A 17,246-nucleotide genomic window follows, 5' to 3' on the forward strand; every position below is an offset into this window, starting at 1 on the left:
TCTGGGAACAAGGGAGCATATGCGCTGTCCGCAATTAAAAAGCAAGTTGGTCTGTAGGTACCAAAAACCCCGGAGTCTTGAAACTCTTCACATTCCCCAAGCATGAAAGGAATAAAATGTCAGCAATTCAAAGCAACAGAGCTGCTACTCAGGTACTAGACTTTTGTGTACCTACAACGTGCTTAAGCTAACCAACCTCTGGATGGGGCAAACAGATATGATACCTGGCTGAGCTGGGTGTACATGTTCTTTACAAAAACTGATCTTCCCTGAAATGCTATAAACTACAATAAACAATCAGTTTTAAGAAGACTGAAAGACTGACAGCTGCACATACCAGCAGTCTCAGTAATGGTAGGTGCTAACCTCATCAGGCCTGCGAACACCATCAGGATGAACACTATGAGGTGGCCCCTGCAAGACTCCCGTCCTGCACAACCAGTTGTGTCATAAAATGGAGTCTCGCCAGAAGCTATAAAGAGGCCAAAAGCATTCGCTGCCTGCACAGACTTTCATCTGTATGCCTTACATGGGTCCGCCTACCTTACTGAACTACAAAAAACCACAGCAGTACAGAGGGACTGATCAAGTAGTGTTCTTTATGATCAAAGTCTGGACTTCTATCTATGATTAACCAGATTATTTCTGCTACAGACTTCAGAAGGCATGGCAAGTAGGTCTTGTCGGAAGTGACCCTATCACTTTTTTTTTTTTTTTTTTTAAATAAAAACATCAACTGGCAACGTTTGATTTTTAACTCCTGAACACCTCAGACTGATTTTCAAAGGGGACCGTTAGCAGAAAGCCATCATCAAGAACAACTCAAAACCGCTTCTTATAAAGGATTAGCAGGGCTAAATTAACACTGTAAAAGCTATTAAAAGCCTGTAGGAGCCATAATCCATAAAACAGAAAATAAGGTCCGATCTGTATTTACCCAAGATACAAGAGCACAGTAACACATATGCACACAGTCACATTCTGGCAATGCAGACAAAAAGAAGTCTCACCAATAATTCTTCTAGCCTCAGCAGCATGGACCTCTCCAAATCTTGCTTGCTTTCATCTTTACTGCTGTTGTACGTGACAATTAACCACTTCATGCAGGATGATAACAGGTGTCTCCTCCAGGAATGCAGCTCTTCAGAGTTTTCAAGCACTCTAGATATGGCATCTGCCACTGTCCAACTGTAGAAACATATTTATTTATTTTTTAATGTTGTAACATTCTTTTTGTGTATGCCAAAGAGGTCGTCCAGCCAAAGGTTAAAGTGACAGATTCTCTGAGGAGAGGATGCTATTTGTTCACAATATTTGCATTCATGCACATCTATCACAATGCTTTATGGGACAAACCTAGTTCTGAAACAGGGCAACTAGATTTGCCTACCTCTCATTATTTTCTGCTTTCTCAAGAGCAGCAGGAAGCTGGTCAATAAGGTTTCGCAGCCCTTTGCTTTCTGAAGATGGCAACAACTTTGAAAGAACTTGCAGTTTCACAGTGGCCTCATGAGACGCTTCTGTGTCTTGAAATACACTGCAGAGCTCCTTCCATAGAGCTTTCCTCAAGACAGGTATAACAGCTGAGACAACTGTTGGGAGAGAGCAGGGGACACTGGTTTCACCATCTAAGTGCGTTAAGCAACAACAGACTTATAATTACAAAAATCCCAGAATGCTTTTCTAATCAAGGCCCAGATTACTTAGTTTCTAGAAAATTATACTACAGAAGCTGCTAATCTGCTACAGAGGAGTGCACTCTCTATTGCTCCATAACACCATTAGGAAGTATTTAGCACATGTACCAGACAAGTACTTGCTACACAGCTGAAACAACTAGAAATGGGCAAACAATGCAGACCTTCAGAAGAGGGACAACCTCCTGATAGGAAGGATGAAAGCTTACCAGTTGTCTGACGCTGGACTCAAATGAAATTTTCTCTCACATTGACAGACAGGTAACAGGTACCTTACAAATCAAGTCAGTCAGATAGCAGTTTCCCCTTCTCTTCCCATCCTCTACCTTTCTGTGTGCTGACAAGATCTTTTCACTACTTGAACTTCTCCTACATAGAGCTAGCCTTCTCTACCAACTGCTACAATCAGCCTGTTTCTGTTGCTATTCACATTTCTATGCAATAAGTGAAATGAAATCAAAATGATCCTGTTCTGTTGAGTTGAATCCTAACTCGTAGCTTTGCTGGTAGAAAATTTAACAGTCTTGTCAATTTAATGCTGCTGTTGGTTTGGAAAGTTTTGGACTGCCAGCTTAGGAAGGCATTACTGTAGGAAGCTATATTTGGAGATTTATTTTAGAAGAAACTTTTGGACTCATACACTTGTAAAAGTGAAAGCTTACGTTCTGCAAAACCATATGGCTATGGCATTCCACTCACCAGTGTTCTATCTATGCCCGAGAAAAAGTTTTTACCTCCTATACTAAACCAAGATAAGCATGAAGACAGATTTTCACATGCACTAAGTATTAAATAAGGGCTTCAAAAGAGAACTGGGTAACAGCAACTGTAAGAGTACTTTGCTTCGATCTAACAGCCCAGCTTCATTACAGTCCTTTACCTTTCATGCTGTGGAGGTGTTTATCAGAGAATCATTTGAAATTAGATAAGTAACTTTTATCACCTCTACTTATTGTGCAGAGGATCCATGATTTTAAGGCCAGCAGAGCCAATATTGAGAATCTGGCCTCCCAAATCATGCATATGGATCGGTTGTGGCTTTACCTGTGGAAGGTCGGGTGAAAACATACTGGTCTCTGCATTGCAAATACACGTTAATGAGTGGAAGAAAGCTCTCCATGTTTTTCCTGAGGTACTTTCCAGTAGCACTGCTCAGACACCATAGCTCAAACTGCAGCAGGTGAGTCCTACAGTGTTTCATCAGCATGCCCACAATGGCAAGGGAGATTTCTGACCTCTGGTTAAGGCAGTGAACATGCACCTCTACACTGACTGCATGTGCAAGGACTGGCTCGCTTTGGAGAGCCTGAAGGAAAAGTTTCTCTAAATCTTTACTGGCTGATGCTGACATCAATATCCCCAAAGCTTCAATGTGCTCTGCAGACAGCAGTAGTTCTCCTTGTTGGGGCTGCCTTTGGTAGCTCTCTGTGAGGAGCTGTACCAAAATCTGTCCATAGAAGCTTAATTGTTTCCCTTTCTTAGGGGACACTTCAGATTTCTGAGTAGTCAAGCTCATCTCAGGAAGTCGCAGCATGGTTAAAGTGATCTCCTTTAGCTGAGCTGGAGCCATGTATATGTGCAACTCCTCCAGAGCCTCCAGCTGGTGAGACTTCTTGGGAGAGACCTGGCTTCTGTCTTTCCCCGCAGCCTGTAGCTCTTTCAAGACACTTTTTGTGATAGCTTCAAAATACTTCGACACCACATGTTTGTGATCCATGCTCTGCAACATCGGGACACCCGTTTTCAACAGCCGGAGCACACCGGAATTGAGGTGAGCTGACAGGAGCTTCACAGTGACAGGGTTTAAACTGTGCTGAGGAAGAGAACGTTGTTCTAAAGCCAGGAACCAACTCTCCAGCGTAGGATGTCTGAAAATCAACATGAATGTATCTTCTAGTGTCTGTAAAAAATGGTTGTAACAATATCACTGAATGGAGAAATTAAAGGTTGGCGGGGGGGGGGGGGGGGGAATCATTTATCTGCCTATTTTCCAGAGCATGTTTATTACAATTACTGAACACAAAGTTGTCTATTAACTGGTCAGAGGATAATAATATTAACAAATTACAAGCACATAAATACCATTCTTCCAACATTTATGATGTAGGAAGCACACCTTCACTCAACATGCTCCACACGTCTAAGCACATTTCCAGAGGAAAACTGTATATTCTGGGTTTTGCCAATACAATTCCATTCTAATCTACACAAATCCACAGAACAGATGAAAGGGGGGCAAAAGTCACTCCTCCAAGTACATAATTTTCATAACCAGGCTTTACACAAGGCTTAGGGAATAGAATTTCTTCTGCAAAGGTGAGTGATCTCTGTCAGGACCTCTCCTGACCATACTCCAGCTCAGGGGTGAGACTGTGGATGATGCAGCTTGGTCACATTTCCAGACAGTAGTTTCGTAACTGCTGGACCACATGCTCAAAGTGTGTAAGTCCTCCTCCTAGACCTTAACAGCATCGCTCTGCATCAACCTGTTTCCATTCAATACAACTCTGTGAAATACACAGTGTATGATATCCTGTTCACTCCCTGCCCTTCTGAGGACCTGGCAAAAGCTATAGTAATGCTTCTACAAAGCAGTAAAATCCTATTCAAGCCCTTACACAGCCAGCGTATGACAGACACACTTTAAACCTAACTGAAATCCCAGAAATCCTCGTGAGTATTATCAAGTCACAGCACTCACAAAGCATGATCCCTGCTAGATCCCTTGTTCTCCATCGCGTTTAGCCAGTCTCATGTTTTGGTGATTGGTGAAAATATATCAACATAATTTGTGGTCCAAAAATTGTTTATGTTTAAGATCATTTGCTTTAATTGATGGTTCAGCAAAACTTATGACAATTTCCCCAGAGAACAAATCAAATCATAGTTTACTAACAAGTGAGCTTCTGGCCTGTGTATCAATGGATTTGGTACCTTATCATTTGAAGACTCCTCTGTAATCAGAGATTCCTCATCCATAAAAAGATCTGATTCAGTCTGATGCTCTTCCCGTTTCTGCTGATAATCCAACTCTATCTGATTTCCCCGGCACAACAATCGGCTCAGCAGGTCCACATAGAGGTCAACAAGGTGAGGACCAAAAGTTTTACTAAGCTGTGAAAATACAGACACCTTTGAAGTTGAGAAGAGAGAAGGATGGGAGCAGAAGGAAAATTATCCAACAGGAACAGAAAATAACTAAGAAATTCCTAGATTACAACCTGTTCTGGGGGAATCACTCCCCTCTGTAGAAAACTGATTCTAAGAAAAGTCTCAGGGTGCCAAATAAATATTTATAGATCTTCATCTACACTGAGACTTTTGGTGTGACACAGACCAATGAATTTCACTCTCTGGAGAGGCTTCTTATGGAGGCCCAGGAGATGGATTAAAATCTGGAGTTTATTCACGCTATGCACAGATCAGTAAGGTAATCTATGCAAAGTAAATCCAGGACTCCTCAGCAATTAGAAGGACAGACATTTGTTTACAAATTAGGGCCAGGTTTGTCTGGTGCTCTAGAGCCTCAGTGAGAGCTGAGTACATGAAAAAGCTGCAGAACTGGATCCTTAAGTTTTTACAGCCAAGTCATTTGTACATGCTGCATTAAAATAAAACAAACAAACCCACAATATCATCACAATATTGCTCTTACACTGCCAAAGTTCTCCACAGTGGATTTCAGGTATAGTAACACATGCTTTACTCCTAACAAAAGCTGTTCAGGCAGGAGCTGGGAAGCCAAGTCTCTCAATTTTGTCTGGATATCGTCTTCCAATAAGGTACTGCTTCCTCTCGCATAGGCTTTCTTTAGCAAACTTGTAAATACGGAATCCAGGGCCACAGCGGGTTCTTTGCATGCCTCTCTGCATTTTTTAAACTGTTTAAAATGGAAAGAAAAATAAAAGAAAAATGAAGATGAGTATGAATTGAAAGTTTCTTTAGCTACCTCTGTTTTGAAATTAGTTCTGCACTAAAAGCGGAACTGAAGCTCCACAAGCATACGTGTACAGTCCTGCTATCACAGAGCTAGTCAAAGGTGTCCCATGGCAAATCTGCACATGGTCACTGCTGGGCTAACAGAAAAACACAGCAACTCCTAGCACAGCTGGTCCGTGCATTCCCAACCCATACCTGGGTGACTCCAACCACTGTAAACTGGCTCCTCAGGCCACATCACACATTACGCTACACTGTGCCTGATGAGGAACTGTAGTCTGGGTGATTGCGTACAACCCTTGAGCCCTGGCTTCACTTCCCAACCACAGCACAGACTTCTTATATCATTAGAGAAAAGCCCTTGAGCAAATTTGTGTCCCAATGTGATCAAGAAGCAATACAGAATTAGCTTAATGTAAACACACTTTCTGATGGAAATGAAACCTTTATACACTGTGAGGTTTTACAGTAATACTGGCTCAAGCATTCAAGTGACTTCAGGTATTCCATACCACAGGTTCCTGAGATTGCTGGGGTATCCAGAGTTTATAGTACTGGTTAAATCGGTAGAGCTGAGGATACTTAGAAACTTCCAGGGACTGCAGATCTTTGTCATAAAGCTGGAACATCAAGCAGAGAGCAAGGGGTTCTCTCTGAGAGTGCAGGAGGTCAGTGAAAACTGCAACAAGATACTCTACGATGTGTGCTCCTAGAAAAGCAAAGTAAAAAAATGAAACTTCCATTGACAGAAGCTCTGCATGAGCACAGACACTCGGGCAGCCCTCTTTCCTTAAGGCCTGGGCAACAGGCCATATAGCGTCATTTAGAAAAATACTGAATAGGGTTAAAAGGTGTTTGTGATAAGCTAGACAAGTGTTCTTGAACCACTGCGGTATCTGGAAAAATCCTCCACACAGTAGTCCTCGTTGAAGTAAATAATCACCCCACTTCAAGATACACCTCCACTTCCCTGCATCTCACAGGGGAAAGGCGGGCTCTCTTTCTAAACTGGGCAAGTTTGTTTTCCCACAGTAGGAGCTCCCTAGAGGCAAATGGCAGTTTACAGAATGCCTGCATTTCCATCTATTTTCCCTACTCCAGAAACCAAAAGCAAGCTTCTTTAGGGTCAGGAAAAAAGGACAGAAGCACCTCATAAGCTTTAATGACTCTCTTGAGCAGGTAACAACCATGGATCTGCCCCTCCTTCTTCTTGCAACGAAGATAATAATGTCTCGAGGAGCTCATTGGGTAAGAATGATCCCACTTCCACTCCACTATCACAGACGATACATAGAAACAAAAAAGTCTGTACCTGTTCCATTTTCAGTCTGAAGCAACAGCATATTCCTGGCTTCTAATGCAGCAGGCACAACAGCACTGAATGGAAATGTTTGCATAATCATGTCTTCATTTAAAGTGAACCCAATTTCTTCATCTAAGCCATCACTGCCCTCAATTAGGACATCCACCATGTCCAGGACATCTATTAAGTGAAAAAAAAATGTAAGCAAAGACTAACTAGAAAGCAATGGAGGTAGAATCCAACACTCCAGGAATACAAGGCAGCTTCTGAATTCCCAAAGCAGAAAAAATGATGAAAGACACATTTGTCTAGCAATGCAATGGTAAATTCAACTGTAAAAATCACCGTCTCTTACTGCGTGCTTAACTTTACTTTTTGCCTTTCAACGCTGCTGTTCAGCTGACAGAAGGAAGGGAAGAGGTGCATCACCTACTGCCATCATGATGGCATCAGGTAAGGACTATCAGAGCATAACAGTATGGGAAAGTACGAAGGAAGCAGCCATTTCCCCATTAAAAGAACATCCTGAGCAGTCCTTGAAGAGCTTTTCAGCTCTATATGGCCAGAGAACCAAATCTTGGTCATGAAAGAGTCAAAGACAGCTTTAACATACAAAGAAGATACCATGTATTCCATTTCTGGCATTATACCTCTGCAATACAGTCAACTCAAGGCAACTGATCTATCTGGCACTGAGTGTTAAACTACCTTAATTATCCTTTATTTATGTACTGCAAAATCCGACACATGGACTGTTAGAACAGAACAGCTAGCACGTGGTAAGTTGTCCAAGTGTCCACATCTGTGGAATTTTTACTTTGTCTGCAGTAGGACTGTAACTGGTCCCAGAAAGCAGGAGCAGCAAAATTCCAGCTGTGTGCCTGGGAGTAAGAAAGTTCCCTGGGCACCCCAGCCCTTTCCTCCTGGATGAACAGATATGACCAGCCCCAGGGAGAGGAACTGTAATAGTTTTCATTTTAGTTAGAAAATACTGCTGCAGGACCCTGAAGAGAGATTTAAAATACTGTTAAAACAGGGTAACTGCATCAGAAATTACCTTTGGGGGTAAAGTGGTAACTTTGCAATTCAGACTTCTAACACTAAATACAACTGGAGGGCTGAATCCTGTAGGTCCTTACTTAAACAGGATTTCTATAGTTATCAGTTTGCAGATTAGGGCTAGAAAATTTAGCACAAAGTCTTGGAATTCTCTGTTGTTGAGGGAATCGCCACATACCATCAATGTGAGAGATGGGGATGCTGACGTTATCAGAGTCTTGTTTAGACATATTAACTTGGAGCATGCTGGCTTCCTGAACAAGGTCTGCTGCTTTATCTGTATATGGGTAGGGGTTTGTCACCAGTTTCAACAGGATCTGTTAAGAAAGGTTGAGAGAGAAATGCTAGTGCACAGGCTATTAAGTCTACGGGAACTGTATCTTGTTAGGAAAGACTATGTTCTAAAAGTGGTTGGAAGCTGCAAAGTTTTAGGAGGACAACTTCCATATACTTCTGCAGGAATCTGCCTATGGTTACTGCTGTACGTGGGACACTGGGTCTGATGGAAAAAGAAATGTCCACTGCAATTTTGCACTTAAAGTGCTACCACAGACTGGGTCCCTGGAGAAACTGCAATGAAAAGGAAGCACTGGGCATTTAACATCCTGAAAAGTAAACAGGAAATGCCAACTTTTCTTGAAAACAATTACAATTTACACGGGTCTGATAATTTTGGCAGGTATTGCCACATAAAGAAAAGAGGAGATAAGAGCTACCCACACACACAACACTCTACCCTTATATCAACAATGCTGTAATAACAACTTATCTTTCTGGATTTAATTTTCCTCCAAATCATTTCACTGTCCTCCCACCCAACACAAGAAAGATGTCACCTCTGTATAAAGAATTATAAATACTGCTTTTCTCAGAATTCATTCACTGATCTTTGACAAGTTTCTCAACAATAGCGACAAAATAATTAGTTTCCATTAATGCTATTCTTGGCATTGTTTATCCAGCTAATTTGAACAGTTGTTACCCTTTCCAAAAATTGAATCACTGCTTCCTTTTTGTCTTCTTTTGTATTATCCAAGTGTTCCAGCCAAACTGAAAGTTCCTTCCACGTGTACTCAAACACTCCGCTGTCACGTAAAACCTATCCAGAAAACCAAAGGGGGGGTTAAAAAAAACAACTAAAATACAAAATCCAAAGAAAGCACAGATCTTTTTGTATAGCAACTTCATGTTTCCTTCTTCTTGTGAAGAAAAAAAGAGCAGGTTGATAAAAAGAACTATCTGTCATTCTCACCCCATCAGTTCAAGAGGCCTTATTCCCACCAACCAGGGCCTCTCTGACTGCATACAGAGGGTAAAACTGAATGCATTTTTTAAAACAAAATCTCCCAAGACCATATCATCTGATCTCAGCCTAACTAGGGCCAAGGCCTGTTTTGCTTACGGCTCTCAACAAGAGCAGTGAGAGGTGAGGTACAATTATGTTGCAGGTGACGCATGAAACCTGCTGAGCTTTGCCAAGACACACACAGGTGCTGTAGGAAAAGGGCAAAAAGCAGTCCTGGGGCAGGGAAAGGAGGGCTTTAAGAATGACCAAAACAAGAGGCAAAAACATGGCTTACTCTCTCACAACTAGGAAAATCAGCTGAGAGCAACTTCTTTCTGCTCCTGCCTTCTCAGAGCTTCTCCTCCTCTCACCTGCTGTCTGCAGCACAAACCCCATACAACTCCACTTGGTTCCTGTGCTCACACTGACCATGTGTATGGGATGGATCCCATAGGCACCCCATTCAAGTACGCTGCAAACACTTACTCACTGGACTGGGCAACGAGCACATGGCGATCTCACTATCAACGTTCATTCCCATGCATCTGGAATATGAGACTTCTCTGGAATATGAGACTTCTACAAGTACTCAGGGTGCAGTAACCTGCTTCAAGACATGCCGGGGCAGTATGCACCGGATCCAGAGGCCGTTGTGCTACCTGCAGTGCTGCTCACTGCAGCAGCCTCTCTGCCACTTCATTGCTCAAGGCCTATGGTGCAGGGACACAGAGGAAGAGAGCCGGCTGCAGCACATTGCCACAGCCAGGGCCAATCCGTCTCGCTGGTCCCAGCCTACAAAAGAGCCTTACCTTGGATAGCTTCAACGGACCTAGTTGTGTCCCTTGTCCCATCATGTGGCCTGAAACACCAGATGTGTCCCTTGCAATGGGGGATACTACAACACTGTCTCACACACTGGCAAGGAAGGTCCCCCTAAGGCACAGCCAAAGGTAAGAGCCAGGATAAAGGCTAGCAGGATTTTTGGTCTAACCACATCAAGTCCTTCTGTTGTCAGCAGTCAGTCAGCACAAACCCAACTGAGGTCAAAGCTGCCCGGACACAGAGCATTTCTTCCCTCCACCTTAGTAGATCTTATTATTATAATTTCAGGGGAGCAGGCTATGCTGCTTTAAGGGGGTTATATGTCTTCATACCATTACAGCAGGAAAAAAAAAAGGGCCATACCCTTAAAAACAGCCTATAGAAGGGCTTTTGAAAACTACTGATGTAATATAAAGGAAAATCATTGCTAAATTAAATCAGGCTACTTGTGCTTAAAAGAGTTGGGCAGATGGGTAAACAGCCAAATAAATGAACAGTGGGTCATGACCATAGCAAGGTCCAGAGAGAAGCGTAAGCATACTCACGGTTGCTGTGGGTGGTGACGTAGACACAATTTTACCACAGTCAAGTAATAGGCATTAAAATATTTAGAAATTTTTGCCCACTTGCATGCTATCTAAATTCAGGCTCTTATATGAGGCACCTAAATTAGGAACTTGGTGACCCTATGCTCCATCTGTAAAAGAAAGAAAGGAGGAGGAGGGAAAAGAGGAGGAGGAAGAATGGCTGTCTGAAGGATAATCCAGATGACAAGTGATTTGAACTACACAGTGGTAGAACCACCTGCCCTTCACTCTCAACAACAGAAGAAACCTTGACCAGCTTCCTGACTCTGGCATCTACGTTAGATGACTGTAATCATGTGGGATGAATCTGTGCCTTTGTTTCTCCTCACACACAAAATACAAAGGAAGCTATCACGGCTCATTTGCTCTACATTTACTCTGTGTACACCACCATCAGGTATAAAAATAATACCGCTGCTTACACGAATCTGACAGGATAATTCATTTAAAGAAAAGAAAAAAAAAAGAAAAAAGCATTAATTTTAAAATAATTAACTATTTTTGGCAGTGTCTTGAAAATACACTTGCAGCTCTCACGAAAACAGGCAAGAACAGAATGTGAAATCCAAAAACATGCCTTCCGATTATATGGCACTGTGTTGAAAAATAAGCAAAACACGCTCATTAACATCTATTCTTAGCAGCCTTTCTGCTGACATAACTGCCCTAACTTCACTGCTCCTGTATTCTCTTCAGAGAAAATGAAATGGACTGTATCTAAAAGAGGAAACAAGAATGAGTCAGCCAGCCCACGTCTCCACTCAGCAAAAGAATCCAAATACACTACAAAAACTGTACTGGGTAGCTTTTGATTGAGATATTCATCACTGTGAGACAAAGTTAACCTGCCTCTAATCCCCTGCGGGGATCAAGGGCAACTAAAACCTAATTCAATCACTGTAACTTTGGTGTAGTGGTTTGGACGTTACAGTTGCACCCTGTGATCGAAGCTAAATGCAGAAATTAAATGCACAAAGCTGTATACAAACTTGTATGCCACTACTACTATGGAACATTGCACGAAGATCCCCGTTCAAGGCTTAGAACAGCTTTTTGGATTTTCTCTTCAGGGGGGCAGTTGTTTGGTTGGGTTTGTTTTTAATGTAGGTCTCTACCCCTACTTAGATAACTAAAAGATGCCCAGTTTTAAAAAGATACTAGAACTGACAGCCGCTGATGCCCTCATGAGATTTGTAGTTGATTGGCACTTCTGAAAAGTCAGATAACTTATTAAATGCGCAGAAGGGGATTTTAATGCATTAAGACAAAAGTACTCCTTGCATCAGAGCTTGTATCAGACTGTAACAAACAGGACTATTTTGCAAGGCCAGAGCAAACTAGCTAAGGCTTTAGGAAGGCTAGAGTGACAACGTACAGATTAAATAAACAAGGATAAAAAAGAAAGATCAAAAGTAGCCTCTTCTTGATCAATGTCAAGACCTTTACAGGTACAAACTACATCAGTTTATTACAGCATCAGAATTAATTCAGGCTGGGGGCAGCTGGGCAAACATTAAAGACATTTTCCTTACTACTTCATCAACTGTTGCAGCAAATTCAGTTCACAGCATTTACTTTCATAGAATAATCAGCTAATAGGTAGTTATCTTACAGCAATTTCCAAGAACAGTCACAGAAAAAGGGGAAGACTACTGTTGGCCACACAATTATGCAGTAAAGGTATCTGCTTTAAGAAAAGTTTTAGAACACAGAAATGTTAGACCAATGGCATATAGTGAATATCTTGATATTTCAGATCAAACACTTACCTTGATGATCAGTTTTTTGGTTGAAATTTTCAGATGAGAATGGTTACTTGTAACAAACATTTTCATCAGTAAATAGAATACTGATTTTTCACCAGACACCTTCTCTGTCTCAGAAACATCCTAGAAGAAAAATATATTAGAATTCCCCTGGTATAGCAGCACTGTACAGGATTACGTTGCACTGAAGCAGTTATGTAATAGAAGTATATTATAGACCTGTCCAAAAATACCAAGGGCAGAAATGAGTGGGATCATGTACACTACTTTGCATTCAGTGAGCCAGCAAGATGAGTACAATGTTTTTTTGGAAAGTGGAAGAAGAGAGGAGTAACAGAAATGCCAACTAACACAAGGGTCCAAAATAAAGCCACCTTCCTCCCCAATCATCCATCCTACTTGTATTTCTGTTATCCCCAGGAATTCAGGTTTCCTACAAGTACTGTCTGAATAAGAAATATAATCATTTAAGAGACTGATCCCCAAAGAACAGGAAAACAATGCAAGTCACAGGGACGCTGAACGCTATCTGAACATCAAACGACAACCCTCCAGCCACCTCCCCTGCTTTTCTCACTGACTTGTATTTGATGTCTAACAACCATAATCCTCTGTAACATTGCCAGATTTGGCTTTTATCTTTTCTGTTAAAACCTGTCTATACTAGAAGGGCAAAGCCAGAAGAAAATACTTTGGCTTCTTTGCCTGTTTCCAGGTTTTCCTTTGCTTGCTCTTAATTCTCCTCAGTTTTCCTTTATGGCCAACTGGAAAGGACAGAAAATGTCCCACAAGGCAGGGTCACAGTCACAACACCCACAGGTCAATCTGCTTCCCCACAAAGCTAGGCCCACTCTTTTCACCAGACATGAAAAGTAGGCTCTCTACAGCCCTCTTACTGTACAGGCCTGCAGTAAAGAAGAGAGCAGGGGCCCTGAAGGCTTCCAGTAATTATGGAGAGGAGGGACAGCCTTAACAAATGCCAGAATCTTCCCTGAGAATGGGTGGGATGGCTCCCATCAGCAGCTCGTTTCCCTGGTCTGAAATCTTGGGCTTTCCAGACAAGTGGAAACCAGCAAATTCTCACTCTTGCCCCTCTCCGAGGACAAGAAGAGCTGAAGGAATCTTGTCCAGCCCTCTTCAGGCAGGCAAAAATTTCTGTCCTTGTAGAAAAACTTTTCAGCTTGGAAGGGATTCTTCACTAATGCTAAGACTGTAATTCCTACTAGTTTTACAAAAGAATCACCTCCTAAAATGACTAGACTGGGACTAATTTAAAACTAAGCAGTGCCAGCTGTAAAGATTTGAGGACAAGAGGCCAAAGAAACATAAATCTGCCTTGAAGTCTCTTACCTGCACTCTGAACCAGGCAAATTTATTTGCAGGAAGTTCCAAAGCCACTTTCAGTATATGGTGCTGCAGAACAGGAGGGACCTCCTCTCGAAGGCCCTTTTCAGTGACGATACCTGAGGTTTGAAAGCAATACAATCAACTTTATTTTGGTACATCTTCCTGAGATTTCAGGAACACTAATCATTTAGGGTTTCAAACCACCACTGTGAGATAAGCTGGCAATCCACAAATTTTCACACCATGAGATCCCTAGACACACTATGATTACGTTTGACCAATCTAAGAATGGAATCCAGCCCGCAGCAGGGAGAGTTAACACCTGGCCCTGGCACAAGCCATCGCCAGTGCATGGGAATACAAAATCTCTTCTACCAACCTCAGCAACCCTGAAAAGCTGTGTCCTACAGGAAGCAAAGACGATGGATAAACTGGAGACTAAAATATAGAATTTAAGTCAATAACAAATCTTAATGTTTATACTATTACAATATTTGCTACAGACAACGCAACTTTACACGTGTCTTTCTCCCTACATCACTTCTATCACCTGCTCACAATGACTGCTTTGGCATAGCCTCAGAATTATTCACAGGTCACACAGTTGTGCAGAGAGACCCTTGCAGTGTGCTCCAAAAATTGACCTGCCCACACTTAAACTGCAGTTAAGTTATATACAGAGATCAGCTGTATAAAGCTTTGGTGTCAGTCTGCTTTTCATAGTCTGTGTAGTATCTTTGTGGTCCATGTTAGAGAGAGAACAATAAATTTTAAAAATGTGGCTTTACTACAAAAGTCTAGCCAACAGTAAGACCAAACAACAAAACTGTACTAGCTGCGTAATGCGCATATTGCTGCAAGGTAGAAAAATATGCTGCCTTCAGAGTATATGTTTCAATCAGGGTGAGGGGAAAGAATGACAGAACTCTTAAGCTGGCATCTGAGGCAAGGAAGTTTCATGATTAATTTACACCATCATTTTCTACCATATCATCTTTCATCAAAATTAATATCCAGGCTCATTTCATTACATTTGTTTGAGAATGACAATTTGTTTTCCATCCTGTTCAACCTTTTATTTCATACTGTAACAAAACATACCACCAAAGAGATTTCTGCCTCTCAAAAAGGTGTCCTGCATTATGCCCATTTTGAAAAAAAGCAGACCAATGCAAGAAATAATGGGATAAACAGGGTATGTGATTTGGTGAGTCACCAAGTACACAAACCAATTAAATATGCTTTGACAGAGGGAAGAAAAACCTCACACATGAGACAGTTGATTCAGAATTTTTTTTTCTCTAGAGCCCCTTTTTTTAGGTTAGCAAATGTGATGCCCATCTACAAGAAGGGCTGGAAGGAAGATCTGGGCAACTACAGGCCTGTCAGTCTGGCCTCAGTGCCGGGGAAGGTTATGGAGCAGATCATCTTGAGTGCCATCATGCAGCACGTACAGGCCAACCAGGTGATCAGGCCCAGTCAGCATGGGTTTATGAAAGGCAGGTCCTGCTTGACTAACCTGATCTTCTATGACAAGCTGACCTGCTTAGTGGAGGAGGGAAAGGCTGTGGATGTTGTCTACCTGGACTATAGTAAAGCCTTTGACACCGTCTCCCACAGCATTCTCCTGGAGAAACTGGCTGCTCACGGCTTGGATGGGCATACTCTTTGCTGGGTAAAAAAACTGGCTGGATGGCCGGGCCCAAAAGAGTTGTGGTGAACGTGTTAAATCCAGCTGGCAGCCAGTCAGCAGTGGTGTTCCCCAGAGCTCAGTATAGGGGACAGTTCTGTTTAATATCTTTATCAAATGATCTGGATGAGGGGATTAAGTGCACCCTCAGTAAGTTTGCAGACAACACCAAATTGGGCAGGAGTATTGATGTGCTTGAGGGTAGGAAGGCCCTGCAGAGGGACCTGGACAGGCTGGACCGATGGGCCGAGGCCAACTGGATGAGGTTCAACAAGGCCAAGTGCCGGGTCCTGCACTTCAGTCACAACAACCCCATGCAATGCTACAGGCTTGGGGAAGAGTGGCTGGAAAGCTGCCTGGCCGAAAAGGACCTGGGGGTGCTGGTTGACAGCCAGCTGAACATGAGCCAGCAGTGTGCCCAGGTGGCCAAGAAGGCCAACAGCATCCTGGCTTGTGTCAGGAATAGTGTGGCCAGCAGGAGCAGGGAGGTGATTGTCCACCTGTACTCGGCACTGATGAATCCGCACCTCAAATACTATGTCCAGTTTTGGGCCCTTCAGTACAAGACATGTTGAGGTGCTGGAGCGTGTTCAGAGAAGGGCAACGAAGCTGGTGAAGGGTCTAGAGCACAAGTCTTATGAGGAGCAGCTGAGGGAACTGGGGTTTAAATGACAAGGCCTGGAGAAAAGGAGGCTCGGGAGACCTTATCGCTCTCTACAACCACCCGAAAAGAGGTTGTAGCAAGGTGAGTGTCAGTCTCTTCTCCCAAGTAGCAAGCAATAGGACAAGAGGAAATGGCCTCAAGTTGCACCAGGGGAGGTTTAGATTGGATATTAGGAAACATTTCTTCACAGAAAGGGTTGTCAAGCACTGGAACAGGCTGCCCAGGGAAGTGGTTGAGTCACCACCCCTGGAGGTATTTAAAAGATGTGTAGATGTGGTGCTTAGGGACATGGTTTAGTGGTGGACTTGGCAGTGTTAGGTTAATGGATGGACTTGATCGTCTTAAAGGTCTTTTCCAACCTAAATGATTCTATGATTTTTTTCCCCTTGACAGACTGTAATTAAGGCATTTACACAACTTCCATTCTTACACATCCCATCATTAAGAGATGGACATAAGTCTCCCTCAGAAACATTAGAATTAAAACCCCATAAAAACCAAATTTTTGCAAGAATACAACACACAAATAGGAAGACTGTAGCGCAACCTACCACTTACAATAACTGAGTGTAGCAGAGCAGCTATGGAATTTAAGGGGGCAGAGTGCCAGAACCCTGCAGAAATAGCAACAAGAAATGCCAACACAATGAAGAAACTAAACTGGGTTAGTTTTAGAAAACAGTTCTTTCTACATCTACACAGAAGAGCAATCATTCCCTTCTGCTGTGGACTTTGTAAATAGCCAGAGAAAGCAATGAAGGTAATAGAAATACCCATCACATACCTTTTAGCAGCTTGCTAAAATCAAAGTTGCTCCGTGCTACCAAGTGGGGCACAACCTTCTGATAAAGGCATATGACCTGAAGCAGTGCAGCTTTCAGAAATAATGTCTCAGCATCATCTGAACCTAAACAAAGTGTTTATATAATTAGTTTCTCCTTCCTTCATACCAAGAGAGCACAGAGTAACACCTACATTATCAAACATGAGAATCACTAACTATATTTCCAGTAGACTTGCCTATGAAATGTTCAGTTATCTTCCTCACTAACACAAAAAAACAGGAAAACAAATGCGGAATCCACAG

At 42.4% G+C, this 17,246-nt stretch overlaps 1 protein-coding gene across 1 annotated transcript in view; it reads right to left on the minus strand.

The window, feature by feature from the left end:
- URB1 (URB1 ribosome biogenesis factor) overlaps window positions 1-17,246 on the minus strand; it is a 58,828-nt gene that overhangs the window by 22,077 nt on the left and 19,505 nt on the right. Inside the window, exons 13-24 of the mRNA XM_075716504.1 lie at window positions 16,944-17,066; window positions 13,809-13,921; window positions 12,462-12,581; window positions 8,981-9,097; window positions 8,177-8,315; window positions 6,949-7,119; window positions 6,149-6,345; window positions 5,353-5,577; window positions 4,632-4,811; window positions 2,742-3,597; window positions 1,391-1,592; window positions 1,011-1,188 (exon numbers count right to left, since the gene is read on the minus strand). Of these exons, the coding sequence (XP_075572619.1) occupies window positions 1,011-1,188; window positions 1,391-1,592; window positions 2,742-3,597; window positions 4,632-4,811; window positions 5,353-5,577; window positions 6,149-6,345; window positions 6,949-7,119; window positions 8,177-8,315; window positions 8,981-9,097; window positions 12,462-12,581; window positions 13,809-13,921; window positions 16,944-17,066 (2,621 nt within the window). The remainder of the gene's footprint in view (window positions 1-1,010; window positions 1,189-1,390; window positions 1,593-2,741; window positions 3,598-4,631; window positions 4,812-5,352; window positions 5,578-6,148; window positions 6,346-6,948; window positions 7,120-8,176; window positions 8,316-8,980; window positions 9,098-12,461; window positions 12,582-13,808; window positions 13,922-16,943; window positions 17,067-17,246) is intronic.

Source organism: Pelecanus crispus, chromosome 1, assembly GCF_030463565.1.
Source record: "Pelecanus crispus isolate bPelCri1 chromosome 1, bPelCri1.pri, whole genome shotgun sequence".
NCBI classification, from domain to species: domain Eukaryota; kingdom Metazoa; phylum Chordata; class Aves; order Pelecaniformes; family Pelecanidae; genus Pelecanus; species Pelecanus crispus.